Source organism: Morus notabilis, unplaced genomic scaffold, assembly GCF_000414095.1.
Source record: "Morus notabilis unplaced genomic scaffold, ASM41409v2 Scaffold384, whole genome shotgun sequence".
NCBI lineage: Eukaryota > Viridiplantae > Streptophyta > Magnoliopsida > Rosales > Moraceae > Morus > Morus notabilis.
This window is the reverse complement of record NW_010387635.1, coordinates 1257927-1276862: the sequence shown is the minus strand read 5'-3', so window position 1 is coordinate 1276862 and position 18936 is coordinate 1257927. Positions and strand designations below refer to the sequence as shown.

Sequence of the window (18936 nt, the reverse complement as noted above, 5' to 3'; positions counted from 1 at the left end):
CAATCTTGTTATAAGACTCCTATCCGACCAATTTGTTATAGGCGGGTGTTAATTGCACGGTGGTATATGTGGTGAATATTGGGCCATCTTATAAGTGGAATTGAGTCATGTATTTTCTCGACTAAATATATATTATTTTAATATTTATTGAATTTAAATATAAATAATTTTATTTAATTTAAAAAATAATTTTTATATTTATTGAGTACGAAATAATAAAATAATACAATAAATTAAGGCTCCGTTCTTTTTGCTGATTTGAGTTTTGTTACAGTAAAAAGTTCTCAAAAACAGTAACATCTAACTTTTTTGCTACAGTGAAAAACTCTCACACAACATCACATCTCAACTCGAATTAAAAACTCGAATTAGCGAACCGAACGGACCCTAAATAACTAGTCATTTCTTGCTAGCTATATGTAGTTAGTATGAAATGGATATTTTAAAATAGTTAACTATTTAACTAATGTTTAGAGCGGAGAAAAGTTAAATTCTAGTCAAATTATTAGTTATTTTAATTAAAAATATGAAATAACTAATATGGTTGGAGTTATTTTAACACTGTGCAGCATGTGTTATTGTGCATGCATTAATATTTTATAGGGCATGAAGTCCAAGAGATTCTTCTGAAATGGCCAAAGAAATAAATCAAGGGAAAAATATGGAGACAAGTTGGAACAAACAACCGGGCGAAGCAAGGAAATAAAATAATACAGAGCAACATAAAGCAAGGGACAAATAAAATAATGTTGAATCTGAAGCAGTGACCGTTAAGCGTATTATAATACTCTTCTGTTTGTAAATTTTGAACTTATTCAGTTGGTTTATTCAAATTTTTAATTTAAATTAAAATGTAATTTTATATAAAAAAAATTTATTATAATAAAAAATTAAATTAATTATTTTTTAAATTTTTTTATTATAATAAAATTTAAATCGATAAAATAAATAATTTTTTATTTTGTTTCCGGTGAAATCGTTTTCAGTACGTTCGAGTGTTTGGTCATTCAGCTGACAAAACAGTTTAATAATTTTGCTGGTACTGTTGCCTCGTGCCAATCTAAGCCACTATGCATTTATTATTGGTTTCTGAGTACTGTGTTAGAATACCCCAAAAACTATAATTAAAGAAACCAGAAGCGAAATGAAAACCAAAAAATAAAAAATAAAAACCAAGCTATTTCTTCTGACTTTTCAGTCATGTAACGGTTATAAATAGGGGGTGACAATTGTGTTCCTCATTGAGTAATCGTATCAGAAAAAATAAATACGCATTTGAAAATATTAATTATACAAGTTGATAGGATTAATAAATTTATTTGAATCAACATGTTGAATATATATTTGTGACAAGATTATTACATTTTTAACATGAATTATCTTTTCTTTCCAAAATAATGATAATGATAATAATAATAATAAAACCAAGTGCAGTTTGACCACAAATTTTAAAATTCATATTATTTACATTTTATGCCATCTATAGTCCAATTGTAAATATCACATATTTAGGCCATACTCGCTTTGTAGATTCGAGCTGAGATGTGATATTTTATGAGAGTTTTTAACCGTAGTAAAAAAAGTTAGATGTGACATTTTTTAAGAGTTTTTAATTGTAAAAACTTAGAACTAAAAACTCGAATCGGTGAAATAAACGAGATCTTGATTGATATCAATTGTATTAATAGTGTGAACTCAATTATGACTTGAGATAATTTCTTAAAGGAAAAAAAATGAAATAAATAGTAAATTTAGAGTAATATATTCTCCAATACAAATGTTAATGTCAATTGTATATTTACCATAAAAAAGTGTGACATGCTATGTTATTTTTATTATTACTGCAATGTATAATGCTCTTTGAAATGTTAAATTTACTTTTTTTCATAATTATTAAACTTTAAAAGTTATAAAAGTAAACTTGTCACGCCCCCCAAACGGGGTGGGTGACGTGGAGCTCGATTAGGGATTAATAAAGTAGATTTCCAACCGGACACCACACTTAACTGCATTAAAATATAAATAAATTACAGAATCCCAGAGCCTCTGACACACAGGGCTCCACCCCACAGGACATACAATATCGTACATACATGCTCATGTAAATAATCATTACAACAGGCAGCAACCACAGTCTAGTAAATCCAAATATTACATAAGTTTACAGAATTTCTCAAATTCCTTACATTTGTCCAAGAGGATGTCCACGATCCTCTCTTGATTCCAACAGCAGCACAACTCAGCTGCTCCGTAGCAATTATCCAGCTATAGTGCCCCGCTCCTAGAGTCTCCTGAGAGGGGTTTAATACATTTGAAACATAAAACGTGAGCGAAAGGCCCAGTAGGATGTTATTTACAAAGACGTAAAGTAAATAAATAGATAAAGTGCAAGTAAATAAATAAATGGGTACGTAAATAAATAGACATTCAGTACCAACAGACAGCCGGAACCTCACATCCTTTTTCTCAATGGAAATAAATGTAAAATCTTCATATTACAGGCTTCAGCAAGTAATTAGTACAAATTACTCACCTAACCAAGTGTCTCGCCTACCCGGACCGAGTTTCGAGTTCTGCCCCCGATGATGCACTCTCCGCATCCTATATAGGCTTACAGCAATAGACTCTATTACCAGTTCACAAGATCTCTTTATTAAGAAATCATTCATTAACATTTTGAAATCGTTAATACGACCCCACAAACTACTCAAGCCGCGGGCCCCATGATTGGACAAGCCATGAGGTTCCATGACTAAACAAGCCATGGTTTTCAAAACGTTTTCTTTCACAAACCAATCCATTTCTTTAAAACATTTTCAAGGCCAAAATTCTTTTTGAAAACAGGCTCACAAGGAAAAGGGATAGAAATCCTACCTCGCACTATCAAACTTAGGACTAACGTTGCCTTTTCCGGCTTCCGCTTCCTCCAGCCTCTTCAGTCTGAATCCTCAGCGATCACTGATGCAAGACAACACTTTAGGATCAATTCTCATTCCTAAAGCAATCTAAATCTCATTTATGTACCAAGATTTTCAATTAGTGTGCCCTAATCCATTTTCATGTTTCAAAATATCATTGAAAGGGTTTTCAATCTCACATCAAGGATTAACAATGCTAATCCATTTATCTCAAGTCCCCAAATGAAGCTGATTTGGGTTCTTCCCGAGAACAGGGGTCAAAACAACAATTTCAGGCCAAACAGGGTCAAACCCCGTGTCAACCGGTCGACCGGTGACAGAGCAGTGCCTTACCACTGGTCGACCGGTGGTGTGCACTCCGGTCGACCGGACAGGTCGACCGATCAGGCCAATGCAATCCGGTCAACCGCACAGGTCGACCGGTTACCATGTGATCCGGTCGACCGCACTGGTCGACCGGTGGAATCAGCTGCGCGAGAAAAGCTCACGGAAATCAGTCCAAAACCTGCAATCTCAGTCCCAAATCGAGATATTTCAAAGGAAAACCACTAGATCTGGGTTCTAGGTCCTAAAACAAGTTCAAAGAACCCAAGATCTCCAATTTCTACCCTAGTTTTACTCAAAAACCATCAAAATCCGGTTTGAACTAAAATAAGTTTTGAAATTCAAAAACTTGATATTCAATCTTTCAGTAATCTTACCTCAAATCCTTCTCTTGACGTTGAAAACTTCTTTAAATCTTTTCTTGGTTCAAGATCCGTTTGATTTGGGACAAAAATGAGAGAGAGCACAGGAGTGAAGAGAGAGAGAGTGAGAGTGAAAGAGAGAGAGAAAGTGCACGGGAAGGAATGAAGAAAAGAAAAAGAAAGAAAAGAAAAGAAAAAAAAAATAGACAAGTGTCAATATTTAAAAAAAACAGTTCAGAAATGCGCCTATACACACTTCTGGTTTAAAATAAATTACTGAGAATAATTTAAATACCTTGGAACTATTTAAACTCACATGTGTCAGAAACATTTATTAATTAAACTCAATTAATAATCCAGATTAGGCACACTAATAATCTCAATTACCTTAATTAATCTCAATTAATTTTTCAGGGTGTTACAAAACTTTATGTTTAAAATAATTAGAAAATGTAAAAGTTGTAATGATTACATAAAAAAGTAAACATTTCAACCAATAACAATGAAATGTCAAATTTTCTTTATGTTATACTTGGTGAGAAATTTGTCACAAAATATAACATGAGAAAATTAGCACAATAAATAGCATTGCGTTGGAAAGTGTTTTTTACATCCAAATACTAAATTTGTAATTAACACATCAATTATAATATTACATTAGAGATGCATAGTTAAAATAAATAGCAGATTTTAAAACTATTAGGAGTAAATAACAGCTTATCTTATAAATGTTCTTTAGTAAAAAGATTTATTTCCACATAATTTTTTTTTACGATTGATAAAAAAAAATTCCACGTAAATGAAGATTTTTTTTTTTTCCATGTGAATTACTTTCTACCTCCTAAATGAAAGATTCAGGAAGTAAACTGTAGTAAATAAAATCCATTTGTGGCAAGAGAGATTCTATTGGTTGTGTCAATCTGTTGTCAATGATCAGTAGGCCCAATAATTTAAGATCAGCACTAATTTGCTTGAAATTTGGAACGTGGGAAAAGCCCAAGTTTAATGTAAAAAGGAAAAAAAAATTGCGTTCCGTAAGAATTTTCTTCCTCTAATTCATTTTACCAAACATCCATAATATAATAAGAAAATAAAATAAATACCCTTTTAAAATACACAAATCTAAATTTATATTTTTTATTTTTAATTAATATTCTTTTCACGAAATAACTATATTAGTTAAAATGATATTAATTAAAAGTCTTAAAATCCATCCAATATCCTTCAAAAAAATAAAAAATAAAAAAAATAAATCTGTCCACTAACCCTCTCACCCCTCCCTCCTTTCTATGTCTCGGCAACCAAACAAAAATGAACCCATGTTTGCCTAAAGAAATCAGATAGTTCCTGAAGAAGAAAATGCAGAACGATCGGGAAAAGAAAATTTTCAAGAAATAAAGCTGATGAATCAAATCTACTTAGTCGGCAAAGAAAGTAATTTTCTGACCCAAAAAATAAATCTGCCCAACAGTAATTCCACACCTGATTCCATCACGAGATGTAGAATTCAAATCCCTCATCATCCTAAAGTTTTTTTAATTGAAAAAACCCCACCAACAAAATGAAAAAAAAAAAAAGCGCAAAGCATGAGACAAGAAATTATAAGAATTGTAATCGCTACATTCCACCTCATAGCCATCACTAAAGGACTTGGGACAGAATTCAAAATGCACAAGAAAGCACACTCAAAATTACAAAATAGTGTTTCTTTCAAACATCAGAGCAGTTCTGTCACCATAGCCAAAAAAAGATGCTCCATTTAGTCCTTGAAAGAGGGAATAGAAATCCATCTTCATGATGATTTCCGCCTAGACCTCAATCTTCCAGCAACGCTCTCTGAGCTACGTTTAGAGGAAGTCGATTCTGACTAGTGTTTCGCAGCCTGCTTCAAATCTGAATTTTCTTTCTCTAACATTCCTTGCGCCTCATCATAGTTATGACCCGTCTTACGCCTCTGCCTTACTCTTCCACCAATACTGTCTAAGCTTGGATGAACACGCTTCTGCTTAAGTTTTGGACTGCTCTCCAATGGAGTGCTCACATCATGATGCTTGATATCGGATGGTAACAGTTCTTTCTCATCCTCCACTTTATTTAGCGAAGAAACACCTACCGGCTGCTTAACATTTGAGAGTTTCTCAAAAACGATGCCCAGAAACCCATCATCATGAGTAATGACTGTAATGCCAGTAGAAGTCTCCACCTTTGGAGTATCATTCTCTTCATCCATTTCCTTTTGCAATGCGATTCCGTTTACAGCATGCTTTCTATCCAAAACTCTCTCTTCTGTCTCTGGAAAATCATTGTCAGCAATTCTCACCATTCTTGATTCAGTAGCCTGAACATCAGTATTTTTAAACACAATCTCACTATTGCCACGTTCTACTTCATGCGACTCTTTGTCCTTCTCGTTTTGACAAGTATCGGCCTTCTCATTTTGACGTTGATGCTCTGAAGATCCAAGGACGTCGTCAACTTTGTGGTCAACTTCTAGAGATCCAATATTTTCAGAGTTTTGATTGCCGTTGTTATTCTTGGTATCATCATCGGTTTTATCTTTGAATTGTTCTGGTGATCCAGGATGTTCATTAGTAACTTCGAGGGAATCCTCAGAGAGTACTTTCATATCTGAGAACAGTGACCTTTTCACATAAACTTCATTTTTAGTATCTCCACTCTTTTCCAGTTTTTTCTCAGCTCGACGGGCTTGAATGAGGTAGTGTGCAACCGATTTGAAGCCCAATTGTGATATCTGGAAAGTTGACAATTAAGATTACTCCTAAGAGACACAAAGAAACACAAAGAGAAACCAAGAAAAATGCAATATATGCATAATTGAGAATTAACCTTCTTATAGAGAGTACCCGTTGGAGCCCAACCCTTTGCTTGCCTACAAAAACTGCAATTGCAAATCCCACGACAAACCGGGCAGATCCAGTTTGGATTTTCTATGGCTTCAAGTACATGCTCCCCATATCTATCCATTAAAAATAAGGGGTCGAGTTAATAGATCAATTGTTAAGGCAAAGATGAAAATCTTAAAAGTATGCGATATACCTCATGTACAAACAATCTCCACAAAATTGTCCTCGCACCGCGTTGCAACTGCTGCAGTGAGTACGATAACCAAGAGTTTTCTGCCTGAAAGATGTTTTTAGTGCAACCTTTGTGCGTAATTGAAAATAAAAGCACTGCAAATATAAGTAGGCTAAGTTCCGATACAATATAGATGTGCAAAAGGTGATGACATCCTTGAAACCGAGACGAATAACAACATTTCAAAAAACTATGCTTCTTGAGTTCATCTTTATCATGGGAAAAAACAATCATTGTTTATTCCTCTCTCTTTACCCTCAAAGGCATGTCCTTGGACTTCTATATATCTTTAGGATCCTCCAACCAACAAGATAGGGGCATATTCATGAAAACAGAAATGCTAAATGCACTCGCGAGTGTCTCGAGTGCACGACTTGGGCTGTTGTTTTATGCAATCTCATTGTGGGTCCCAATTGAGCCCCACAAAACCAACAATCCAGACTGTGCACTCGTCACACTCATGAGTGCATTTAGTATTCCTCCATAATCCTCATGTCCTAAAGTGGCATTCCTTGTTTACTTGGATTGGTGAAAACTAATATCATTTTGGCTGCAAATATGTTGAGTTATTCGATCTTATATTATGCTTGAAATTCAGTTTCACACTGACAACAAACAAAGGAAACAAACCTGACCTGCATTGATGACAAGTTTTTCCCTTAACTGAATCATAGATTCTCTTGCCATCACTCCCACAACCATCCACAAACAGCGTCCAGCTCTTGTCTGTGTTCCCCAACAGCTTTTCATGCTCTTCTGTGTATATCTCCGGCTTCGAACCCGCCTCAGCCAGAACACTTTCATCATCCCCCAATTCCTTGTCCTTCTTCACCAAATCCACCTCTGAGTAACTAACTGGCGTTGAATTCTTCAACCTTTGCCCATAAACACAATATTAAACAAAGAAAACGAAAACGAAAACAATAAAAATCAATACTTTTTTTTCCTGGGAATTGAACACTATATTCTTGCTTTTGTCAAAATTCATCAATCTTAAGTCACAAAGACAGCATTAAACCCCAAAAAAAAAAAATCAATTTTTTTTCCTGAGAATAAAACACTATGATCATGCTTTTGGTACAAAATTTTCAACCTTAACAATAAGTACAACATTTCAAGCCCAAAAAAAACCAAACCCGAACGATAAAAATCAGATTCTTTTTTTTAATAAAAAGGAAAGAAAAGCTTTTGAGGAAAAAAAAACTCTCGTCTTGTGTATACGAGAGGCACATATGATATTCTTTTATATATAAATGGGTGGCATACAAATATAGCTATACAAGCTGGTAATTGCTATTTACACGGTATGACAGCTAGGTAATTGAAATAAAAAAGAGAGAGTACAAAAACAAATCGTTGACATTTAATTCCTACGGTAATATTGTAAAAAGTAAAATCTCATTATATCCTAACCGGTGATATTGCTAATACTTAACAATAAGTACAACATTTCAAGCCCAAAAAAAAAAAACCAAATCCGAACGATAAAAATCAGATTCTTTTTTTAATTCAGGAAATAAAACACAAGAATCCTGCTATCCGTAGAAAAATACTAAAAACCCAGATCGAAAACTACCATAACATCTTCAACACTGCTACGACTTAGGGTTTTCTCGGTTCGACTTTTCCTTCCATTTTTCCTTTTATGGGCAATAAAATTGGCCATTCAAAGAAAGAAAATAACAACAAACAAAGCTACATTTCGGAGATTAATTCAAATTTCACCTGGAAGACCGCCGAATGGAACCAGATGGCTGAAGAGGGGAAATGGAAGGAGGTATTTTGTTCATGTTAGGACAAGAGGAGTTTCTCGGGGTCCGAAGGCTGGACTTGAGGTGGAGAGAGAGGTCGAAAATGCCAAGCTTCTGCATTTTCTGGAGATTTTGTTTGATTCTTTCTTCTCTCGACTGCTCGTATTCGGAGATGACGATTTCATTTTTCTGCGTTTTTGGGTGTTCGTCGGTGGAAATGGAATGGCTGGGATTTGCAGGAGGAGTTTCCGGGTTCCGACGACGACGGCCACGACCTCTCGGGGCGGCCATTGTCATCTCTCTCTCTCTCTCTCTCTCTAGATTTCTCGTCTTTTGGTTTGGATGTCCAACGGTCAAGTTTTTGGGGGCTCAATGAGGGTTTTGTAATTTGCAACGGTACTTATAGGAGGAAAAATAATGGAGGGAAAGTGTTTTTTTTATTTTTATTTTTATTTTTTTCCTTCTATTCGAGAGGCTGAACTGGAATTTGGAAGAGAATTATGGGCAATATTATTTAATAAAAACGATCAGAACAGTAAAAAGGCCATAGCCGTTGAGTGTTTTTATTCTTTTTAGATTATTTTTATAAATACTCATTACAAAGTGTCTTCTAATTTTTTAAAATGGTTTAAAATACTTTTTAATATATAAAAAATAAATCGAACTATCCATCCGTCTAATGATTTTGCTTACGTGGCAGGTTATTTAGAGATAATTAGAGACATTAATTTTTAATTAATTTATAAACATGATTAAATATAAATAAATAATAAATAAATAAATAAATAAATAATTATCAGACTTTACAAAAGGTTAAAAACTAAAATACATCAACTAATCTCAAAAATAAAAAAAACCCAAAAGCAAAAAACAGAGTCACTCACACCAAAAAGTTCAGCACTTGACGAGAAATCCATAGAGTTCCACCATGTCTGAAATCCATAGAGTTCCACCATGTCTGAAACTCAATCAAAGAAGAAGCAGGAAACGACACCCAGATGTAATCCACCTTCAAAAAAAAAAAAAAAAAAAAAAAAAAAAACCAAGCTCAGTACTTAGTATTACCTTCAAACTTACATTACACGGCTACTCTCCATCATGGTGCTTTTTATTTTTCTTTGTTTTACAGATAGAGAGAGAGAATCGGAAAGAAATAATGGAGGTTGAAAAGGATGTTTAAGAAGGCTTGAGGTTAGGGTGAGTTAAGGCCGCAAGATCAATATCAGACGGTGGGAAATTGTGTGCTATGTGGACGTATGGGTGGAAAAGAGGAGCTTGCGGCGGCGACAGGATCGCTGGGGAGAGCACAGTGGTACAACGGCGATGGACGGATTTGGGTTTGCCGCAGCTCGCGAAGAAGATGGGCTTGATGGATCTAAGTGAGGTTGCACCAGAGGAGTGGGCTTCACAGGGCTTGCGCGGCGTTGGAGTGGGCTCGACGGGGCTCGTGCGGCGGAGGGTCAGGCTCGCGAAGAGTTGCAACAGTAGGGGCAAGCTCGGTGGTCGTGGATCTGGGTTCCCACGGCAGAGAGACGGGCACAACGGAGCTGCTTCACGACGACGGCGATGAGGCTGGGCTCGGGAGAATTTCGCCGCTTTGTGTCTGCCATTTTGGCCTACACGTGGAGGGTAAAGTGGAGGAAGTCTGCCATTTTGGCTTACGCTTGGAGGGTAGTGGAAGAAGACAGGATTTTATTGGTCGTGATTATTACGTTTTTCGAAAAAAAAAAATTTTTAAATGATGTTTGGTGTAATAAAAAAAAATGATAAAAAAAATGAAATGATTTTTTAGTTTAGTTTAAATCATATGATCCACGATAGAGAGAATAAAATTAGACGTTTTATTCATGTTAATATTGTTATGTTGTCTATTTCTTAACGGAGATGGCTTGTCTTCGTCGTTGAAGGTGAGACTCCATAGGTGGAGACATTGATATATGGTCCGTTTAGTTCGCTGATTCGAGTTTTTAATTCGAGTTGAGATATGATGTTATGTGAGAGCTTTTTATTGTAGCAAAAAAAAAAAAATTAGATGTGACTGTTTCTGAGAGCTTTTTACTGTAGCAAAACTCGAATTCTAAACTCGAATCAGCGAAATGAACGGGGCCATAGTTTCTAATGGTGAAATCTATATTCGATTTCACCAAAGTTGAATTGTTTTAATTAATAATTATGTTTGAATAAAATAATTCACTTTTGACGAATTATATGTTATCATCTTAATCTTAAGATGTATAATGAACCCATATGCTTGACTTGTATCCTTTGATGTACTAAAGGGAGACATCTTGACATTATGTAAAGGTACGCTTACTGGTTCATTGTAGGTATGACTCGTGTATACGTAGATTCATTATTCATAGATAATGAAATCCATAGCTCCTATAAAGAGTCAATGATATCCTCTTATGCATTATTAGTGGATTGGAAAATACGAGCGCTTGGCCATTAGACTACTCTGTGTTATCTAATGGTTTACTGTTTGTAATGATCCGAATAATGGTATTCTGATAGTGTGATAATGGAACATAAGATAAACATAATCAGGAAGATAAAACAGAACTTGACCTCAAGTCGATTATGGATATTCTATGGGGATGATACACTAATATATTGAGTCATGGACGAGAGCTACTCAGAGCTTTGTAAATACGCTATATAAATCGAGAGTGCAGCTATAGGCTTTTAGTGGAGTAGCGCTAGAGTTTTATAATCATGAGATGGACTTGTTGGTTTACATGTAGCGTTGTGATTATAGGAGCTTGATTTATATATGTCCATCGGGTCTCTTTGCTAGCTCACATAATTTCTTGTAACGACACAGTGTATTTCCTACATATTGGTAACTTGTGTTATTTCCATAAAAGAGGTTCAAAGTTAATAGGAGATTGGTTAATTAATTCATGAGTGATTTATCAGGTGAATTAATTGTTAAACTAATTCTAGATAAATTGGTTGAATTATTGTTTTAAGAGTTGTTTAATATGGGAAGACTATTATATGACTATTTTGATTAGACACTTTCTTTATTGGGTTGCTTGAATCAAAATTGAGGCTCTGTGCAAGTTTTCCGTGTTGAAGAACTAGGAAAACAACTTTTACCAGTGCAAACAAGTCGATCGATTCATGAAGACAGGTCGACTGGTCAGGTCGACCGGTTCGTGAAGAACAGGTCGACTGGTGAGTTATAACGTCTCTGTCACCGGTTGACCGGTTGTAACGCGTAACGCGTGCTGACGCGACGAAACCGACTCTGTAAGTGAAATAAACTTTGAGAAACCTAATTGTTATAGAAGTATGACTTCCTAAACACTATAAATAGCCCATTAAGTCACATTATTTATCAGATCACTTAAGAGACTTTTTAGAGTCTATTGACAAAAGATTCTTGAGAGGAAAAATTGTTTAATTCTCAAGAACGATTTTTTCTTTGGCTCTCTTGTGGTTGGAAGGAGTTCAAGAATACCAAAGAGAGATTGAACGACATGTGTCCACCCGCACTCCTATTGTGGAAACGAGAATAGCAAAGAAGACCAGTTAGTTTAGGCTCTTCTGGTCACTGTTTGGAACGCTTTGATCATTCAGACGTACAGTTTCTTAAATCTCAAAAGGTATGATTTAAATCTTTAGTATTTATGTTATATAGCATCATGAACACGTTCTTGATTGGCTTTGACGTTGATTAAATTTTTTAAAATTCTGTTACGCACTCAGATGCCGTTTTTTTCCAACAAAAACACGACGACAGTCTCCGGTGAGTTGTCCATTTTCAGGCTGTCCGAGCTTGAGCCCGAAAAATTATGTTGGTCGTGCCGGTATTTAGGCTTGCCCACCGAGCCCAAAAAATTCAGGCCTCGGACCGACCCGCCGGCCCAAAGTTCCAACACTAATTCTAACCTGCATAAGCCCGTACTGAACTGGCAAACTCACCCATTGATCTAAGCCTAACCTGCATAACAAAATAGAAACAAAAGCAATGAAGCTAAGTGACATGCCATTTTCAACATTTTACTGTTCTTGATTATTCTCAATAATAATAATAAAAAGGTCCATAAAATCATCATCTGGAAAGCAAATTTTAAAAGATGAAATTACAAATGGCGTTTAAAAAATGTTTGGAGATACTTCCAAGATAATAGCTTCTATGCTACGTTTAATTTTTTAAGTAGATACAGAAATAGCGCAATTAATAGCACAGCTCAGTAAGTATGCTTTATTACAAAGAAACTCGCCCTGGGTTCAACAAGAAGCAGTAGGCTGAATTTTAAAATGAAGCAATCAGAAGTTCATAGGGAACCACGCAACTCAAACGACGCCGTTGCTAGAACGATGTAACGAAATCTCCCTCTATTCTGCTCTTGATTGGCCAGCTCGTGATGAAAGAATGATTCCCACAATAAGGCCATACAAAGCCAAGGCTTCCGCAAAGATGAGAATGAGAATCATTCCAACAAAAAGCTTTGGCTGTTGTGCATTTGCTCTGTGGAAACAATTGAACATTTAGGTGTGGTGCATATTTCAAGTGCAGATTGATCTTTTTTCGAGTAGTACCATATGAATAACAAGTGCCATTGTAGAGATCACAAAGGTAGCACAGCCATAAATCAGCAAATGGTAGCTAAACTAAAGACTATGCATATCATAAAAGTTGCACGTTGAGCTTATACGTGAACTCACTTCTATCAACATCCCCTCTCTCTCTCTCTCTCTCTCTCTTCCAGTAAACCCATGTATAAACATCCAACTAAGCCAGTGGGTTAACAGCGTTTTTTGATTTACCAAGTTATGGTAGAGGATACATTTGTTTTGAACTCTTAAGACAAACAGAGTGGGTATGCGTGAGGACATATCTTGTATCTTTCACAACCAAAAAAAAAAAAAACGGGGGGGTTGTGGTGTTGGGGAAATAGTTTAAGAAATGCATCTAAAATGTAATGAAACCTATCTTAAGATCGACTTCTGACAAGGTATTGATGTCAAGCACCAAGAAGTCAACTTATTGCGTTTTCAGAATTTTAAATACGTGATTAACCATAAAGACAGGTAATCTCCCTACCCATAAACCCCTCCTAACCCTGGTGAAGATTTACCAATCAAACAAGCTACCGACTTTTATTGTGGACAATGAAGTCCAAACATGCAACAATCAAAAGGATTCATCATATAAACTCCCAAAAAACTTAATTTCCTCTTGATGCGTCAATCACCATCCACGAGAAAATAGAACTTTTAATAAAAAGAAGCCGTCATTCCTGATTTTGAAAAGCAAGGCAACTAGCAACTTCTAAACAGTACAGAACTCAGCAATGACAGATGAAAACAACCAACTAAAACACTATAAATCTCAAATCATAAAAACCAAATCAGGATCACCTTTTCCCTCTATATCTTGTTTAAACTTCATCCAGGATAAAATGAAAAGGGAATTATAGAGTCGTGTCGAAACGTCAAGTTAAACAGAGTGATAACCATTACAGACAGAAACATCAAACAAAAAAAAATTGTCCAAACATATATTTCCAAAAGCACAATACAATTGTGCGTGAGTTACTGAAACACGTCTTTAGATGGAACATATTCCACTGTCCCACAAGCATCATCAAAAATGGAAATATTGAACATGGACATTGCTTCTTCAATTGTCACATTAAACATAGTTAATTGTCACATTAAACATAGTTAAAGCACACAACAGAATACACCAATAGCTTCACAGGTTAGAACAAGGAAATTAATAACCACCAACACAATCATGGATGAAACAAACAGAAAGCAACAAAATTTGGAAGGGTACCAAGGGGAAAAAAATGAACTTTAACTATAAACATAGCATAGGATAAGTGGATAATTATAGAAAATGTGCACTTGCTTCTACAACTGTGGTTATTAGTCTTGGGAGGAGCTAACTCCCTCCCTATGTGGCCACTGGTTGATTTTCAATAAATTTCAAGGTCTTCAGTGGCAAGGAAACAAATAAATCAATATAATAACTATAACAAAACGGAAAGTTAAGCTTACCTAACACCGGCATCGTCGACAATACCAATGAAGTCCAAACATGCAACAATCAAAAGGATTCATCATATAAACTGCCAAAAAAACTTAATTTCCTCTTGATGCGTCAATCACCATCCACGAGAAAATAGAACTTTTAATAAAAAGAAGCCGTCATTCCTGATTTTAAAAAGCAAAGCAACTAGGCAACTAGCAACTTCTAAACAGTACAGAACTCAGCAATGACAGGTGAAAACAACCAACTAAAACACTACAAATCTCAAATCATAAAAACCAAATCAGTTGCCTTTTCCCTCTATATCTTGTTTAAACTTCATCCAGGATAAAATGAAAAGGGAATTATAGAGTCGTGTCGAAATGTCAAGTTAAACAGAGTGGTAACCATTACAAACAGAAACATCAAACAAAAAAAAAATTGTCCAAACATATATTTCCAAAAGCACAATACAATTGTGCGTGAGTTACTGAAACACGTCTTTAGATGGAACATATTCCACTGTCCCACAAGCATCATCAAAAATGGACATATTGAACATGGACATTGCTTCTTCAATTGTCACATTAAACATAGTTAATTGTCACATTAAACATAGTTAAGGCACACAGCAGAATACACCAATAGCTTCACAGGTTAGAACAAGGAAATTAATAACCACCAACACAATCATGGATGAAACAAACAGAAAGCAACAAAATTTGGAAGGATACCAAGGGGAAAAAAATGAACTTTAACTATAAACATAGCATAGGATAAGTGGATAATTATAGAAAATGTGCACTTGCTTCTACAACTGTGGTTACTAGTCTTGGGAGGAGCTAACTCCCTCCCTATGTGGCCACTATGGTTGATTTTCAATAAATTTCAAGGTCTTCAGTGGCAAGGAAACAAATAAATCAATATAATAACTATAACAGAACGGAAAATTAAGCTTACCTAACACCGGCATCGTCGACAATACCAATGAAGTCCAAACATGCAACAATCAAAAGGATTCATCATATAAACTGCTAAAAAAACTTAATTTCCTCTTGATGCGTCAATCACCATCCACGAGAAAATAGAACTTTTAATTAAAAGAAGCCGTCATTCCTGATTTTAAAAAGCAAAGCAACTAGGCAACTAGCAACTTCTAAACAGTACAGAACTCAGCAATGACAGGTGAAAACAACCAACTAAAACACTACAAATCTCAAATCATAAAAACCAAATCAGGATCGCCTTTCCCCTCTATATCTTGTTTAAACTTCATCCAGGATAAAATGAAAAGGGAATTATAGGGCCTGTTTATTTATGTTTTCATTTTCATTTTTCACGTTTTTCAAGACTAAAAAATGAAAATGCAAACTGAAAATGTGTTTGGCTTAAAAGTTTTTGTCTTTTCTAAAAAAGTGAAAATGAAAAAAACCTGTTTTCATTTTCACGTTTTCAGTTCTGAAAACGGAACGGATCTTTTTTTTTTTTTTTCTTCTCTCTCTTCTCCCCCCCCCGACGTCTGCAACTGCGCGCCGCCCCCCCCACTCTTCTATTAACGTTCATTTAATATATTTAATAATAATATTTATTTAATATATTATTACATGTTTTCAAAAATTAAACCACCAAATGCACTTTTAGTTTTTTTTAAAACTGAAATCAATCTCTGAATAAAAGTACCAAATGCATTTTCAGAAATGATTCCAAAATGAAAATAAAAACGTTTTTGTTTTCATTTTCATACAAAAGACAAAAACGTTTTGGAACCAATTCCAAACGCACCCATAGAGTCGTGTTGAAACGTCAAGTTAAACAGAGTGATAACCATTACAGACAGAAACATCAAACAAAAAAAAAATTGTCCAAACATATATTTCCAAAAGCACAATACAATTGTGCGTGAGTTACTGAAACACATCTTTAGATGGAACGTATTCCACTGTCCCACAAGCATCATCAAAATCAATTGAATGGAATGGACATATTGAACATGGACATTGCTTCTTCAATTGTCACATTAAAAATAGTTAAAGCACGCAACAGAGTACACCAATAGCTTCACAGGTTAGAACAAGGAAATTAATAACCACCAACACAATCATGGATGAAACAAACAGAAAGCAACAAAATTTAAAAAGGTACCAAGGGGAAAAAAATGAACTTTAACTATAAACATAGCAAGGATAAGTGGATAATTATAGAAAATGTGCACTTGCTTCTACAACTGTGGTTATTAGTCTTGGGAGGAGCTAACTCCCTCCCTCTGTGGCCACTATGGTTGATTTTCAATAAATTTCAAGGTCTTCATTGGCAAGGAAACAAATAAATCAATATAATAACTATAACAAAACGGAAAGTTAAGCTTACCTAACACCGGCATCGCCGACGATACCAATGGCCATACCGGCCGAAAGACCGGCGAGGCCACAAGCGAGACCAGAGGAGAGATGAGCGTAACCATCAAAGAGGTAATAGGATTTGGCCTTAGGGTTAATTCCGGTACTAATAATAACAGCGATAATCAATCCATAAATACCTAACACTCCAGCCATAACAACCGGAACGATCGACTTCATCACGAGCTCCGGTCTCATCACTCCCATCGACGCCACTCCCACTCCGCTCTTCGCCGTCCCGTACGCCGCACCCATACCTAATCACCCACAGCAATCATCAATTTTGCATCGGAATTTCACAATCCAAAATTAATTTAATACAAACATATATATAATACACAATTTGATCTTCAATTTCGTTTTCGTATGACCTAGTAACCAACAACTAATCAATTTCGCATCGCAATTCTCAATTACACAAGTAATTCAACACAAATGAAGCGTCCACAATAAAATTCGATCTGTCAATTATTCTTGAAGCTTCAATTTCGTTTTTTGTGTTTTTTTCTCGGGAACCAAACGGAAGAGTATAGAAGTATGTACAGGAGAATACCAGGGCGGCGGCGGCGCCGAGGAAGCCGAAGAAGGGAGCGGTTTCGTCGCCGCTGAAGGTGGAAGACATTGTCGATTTGCTGTGAGTATTAGGGTTTGGAAGATTTGGGGATTTTGATCGGCGAGATTGATCGTTCTTCGGATGAGTTGGCTCTGTTCTTTTTTTCTCTACCAATGGGTGAGAGAGAATTTTTTTTTAAATATTTTTGTATTTTTCTCAGAAATCGATTTGGACAGGTGTGGAGATGTAGAGGCATGAAGCTTCCCGTGTGGTCCCCACTCATTACAAGCCAAGTTATTGCTGATGAGGAAGAAAATAAATAAAGTGGGCCTTTATTGGGTCAAAACATGGCCGCAGGTCTATCGGACTTTGATTTCATTTGGGCTGTCCATCATTCTTTACACCAGTGGGCTTCTAATTGCATCATGAGTGGGAGGAGGATTAGAGGAGGTTAGAGTTGGTACTTGAATATACCACACACGTGAAAAGATTTGAACATAATTTAAATTTTTATGAGAAAATTATTGATTACATGACATGACACCAAGTTTACATTTATACTATTTAATATAAATATATTATATATATATTTTTAAATTGAGTGGCATTAAATTTTAAATTTATTATGTGCGTAAATGTAAAGATAACATTACTTGAGCGGTATTCGGCCTATTTAAATTTATTAAAAAAAAGTTTTTTTTAGTGTCTATCTCTAATAGGATTCTCCAAATTAATAGGGTCAGTTTTTAACCGTTAAATTTAATTAAAATTATATTAAATTAAAAATATATGTAGAAATAATAATTTAAGTATAAATTTAACGGCCGAAAACAAAGTTTTTTTGTAGTTATTTTTTTAATCGTACGAGAAACAATATAAATAGGACTCACTACATAGTAATATATGTTCTTTTTATTCAAGCACCCATGTTGAACCCGTAACATTATAACCATCTCAATCATGATTGATATACCCATTTGATAGGACTTGCAATTTGTGACTGATAGGGTTATAATCCCATAGGATGAAAACAGTTTTTGTTTTTATTCATATGGGATTGTGAGATAAGGCCACTTGGGAGTTTTTTTTTTTTTTTTTTTCCCCGAAAGTGCCATTCGGGTTAGGATGTTTGGTAGAGGGATTCGTTCCCTTATTCGAATCATGATTCATGATTCGCTACAGTATTTTCTCTCACAAAAAATTCACGTAAATTGAAAATAGTTCAAATCACATGGTTTAAATTCTCCAACCAAACGTCTTTGTTTCCTATTCACTATATCATTCGGAAAAATTTCTTTCCTTTTATCTTTTTTCTTAAATATATTTCTTAATCGGTATATAGAAGCAAAATTTGGGGAGTGATTTGGAAACTCATCTCAAGTGCTAAAGAGCACCAATAGTACTAGAAGCAACACATGAATGGCATATCCATTTAGCATTATCACATATGACCACACACGAGTGTATTAAGGGAAATTTTATTTACACCCCTAAAAAAGATAAAAGGCATCCCTTAATCAGTGTATATGTTGTTTTTTGTTTTGTCT

The 18936-nt window shown here is 35.2% G+C and overlaps 2 protein-coding genes across 5 annotated transcripts; both read right to left on the bottom strand.

The window, feature by feature from the left end:
* Positions 1-5033: 5033 nt before the first annotated feature.
* On the bottom strand, positions 5034-10115 carry LOC21409356. 3 transcript variants are annotated; one of them, XM_024177065.1, is made up of 6 exons: positions 9517-10115; positions 9336-9409; positions 7336-7575; positions 6662-6745; positions 6452-6581; positions 5034-6356 (listed from the first exon to the last, which is right to left on the bottom strand). In XM_024177065.1, the coding sequence occupies exons 2-6, from the start codon at positions 9392-9394 to the stop codon at positions 5472-5474; spliced, it is 1398 nt and encodes a 465-aa protein (XP_024032833.1). In that variant the 5' UTR covers positions 9395-9409; positions 9517-10115; the 3' UTR covers positions 5034-5471. The 3 variants fall into 3 exon arrangements, with proteins under 3 accessions (XP_024032833.1, XP_024032834.1, XP_010113379.2); XM_024177066.1 differs by lacking the exon at positions 9517-10115 and having other exon boundaries at positions 9336-9443; XM_010115077.2 differs by lacking the exons at positions 9336-9409; positions 9517-10115 and adding an exon at positions 8426-8850.
* A 2358-nt stretch (positions 10116-12473) lies between these two features.
* On the bottom strand, positions 12474-17589 carry LOC21409354 (V-type proton ATPase 16 kDa proteolipid subunit). Of its 2 annotated transcripts, none has more exons than XM_024177020.1 (3): positions 17380-17589; positions 16808-17093; positions 12474-12931 (listed from the first exon to the last, which is right to left on the bottom strand). In XM_024177020.1, the coding sequence occupies exons 1-3, from the start codon at positions 17456-17458 to the stop codon at positions 12799-12801; spliced, it is 498 nt and encodes a 165-aa protein (XP_024032788.1). In that variant the 5' UTR covers positions 17459-17589; the 3' UTR covers positions 12474-12798. The 2 variants fall into 2 exon arrangements, with proteins under 2 accessions (XP_024032788.1, XP_024032789.1); XM_024177021.1 differs by having other exon boundaries at positions 12476-12931; positions 17390-17459.
* Between the last annotated feature and the right edge of the window lie 1347 nt (positions 17590-18936).

Excerpts from the sequence above, each read along its gene's own strand:
- LOC21409356 (XM_010115077.2), bottom strand. The coding sequence starts at position 8,748 with ATGACAATGGCCGCCCCGAGAGGTCGTGGCCGTCGTCGTCGGAACCCG. Across the intron at positions 7,576-8,425 it reads TCCATTCGGCGGTCTTCCAG|GTTGAAGAATTCAACGCCAG; the intron begins GTGAAATTTGAA and ends TTATGGGCAAAG. Across the intron at positions 6,357-6,451 it reads CGGGTACTCTCTATAAGAAG|ATATCACAATTGGGCTTCAA; the intron begins GTTAATTCTCAA and ends TCAACTTTCCAG.
- LOC21409354 (XM_024177020.1), bottom strand. The coding sequence starts at position 17,458 with ATGTCTTCCACCTTCAGCGGCGACGAAACCGCTCCCTTCTTCGGCTTC. Across the intron at positions 17,094-17,379 it reads CGCCGCCCTGGTATTCTCCT|GTATGGGTGCGGCGTACGGG; the intron begins GTACATACTTCT and ends GTGGGTGATTAG. Across the intron at positions 12,932-16,807 it reads GTCGGCGATGCCGGTGTTAG|AGCAAATGCACAACAGCCAA; the intron begins GTAAGCTTAACT and ends TTGTTTCCACAG.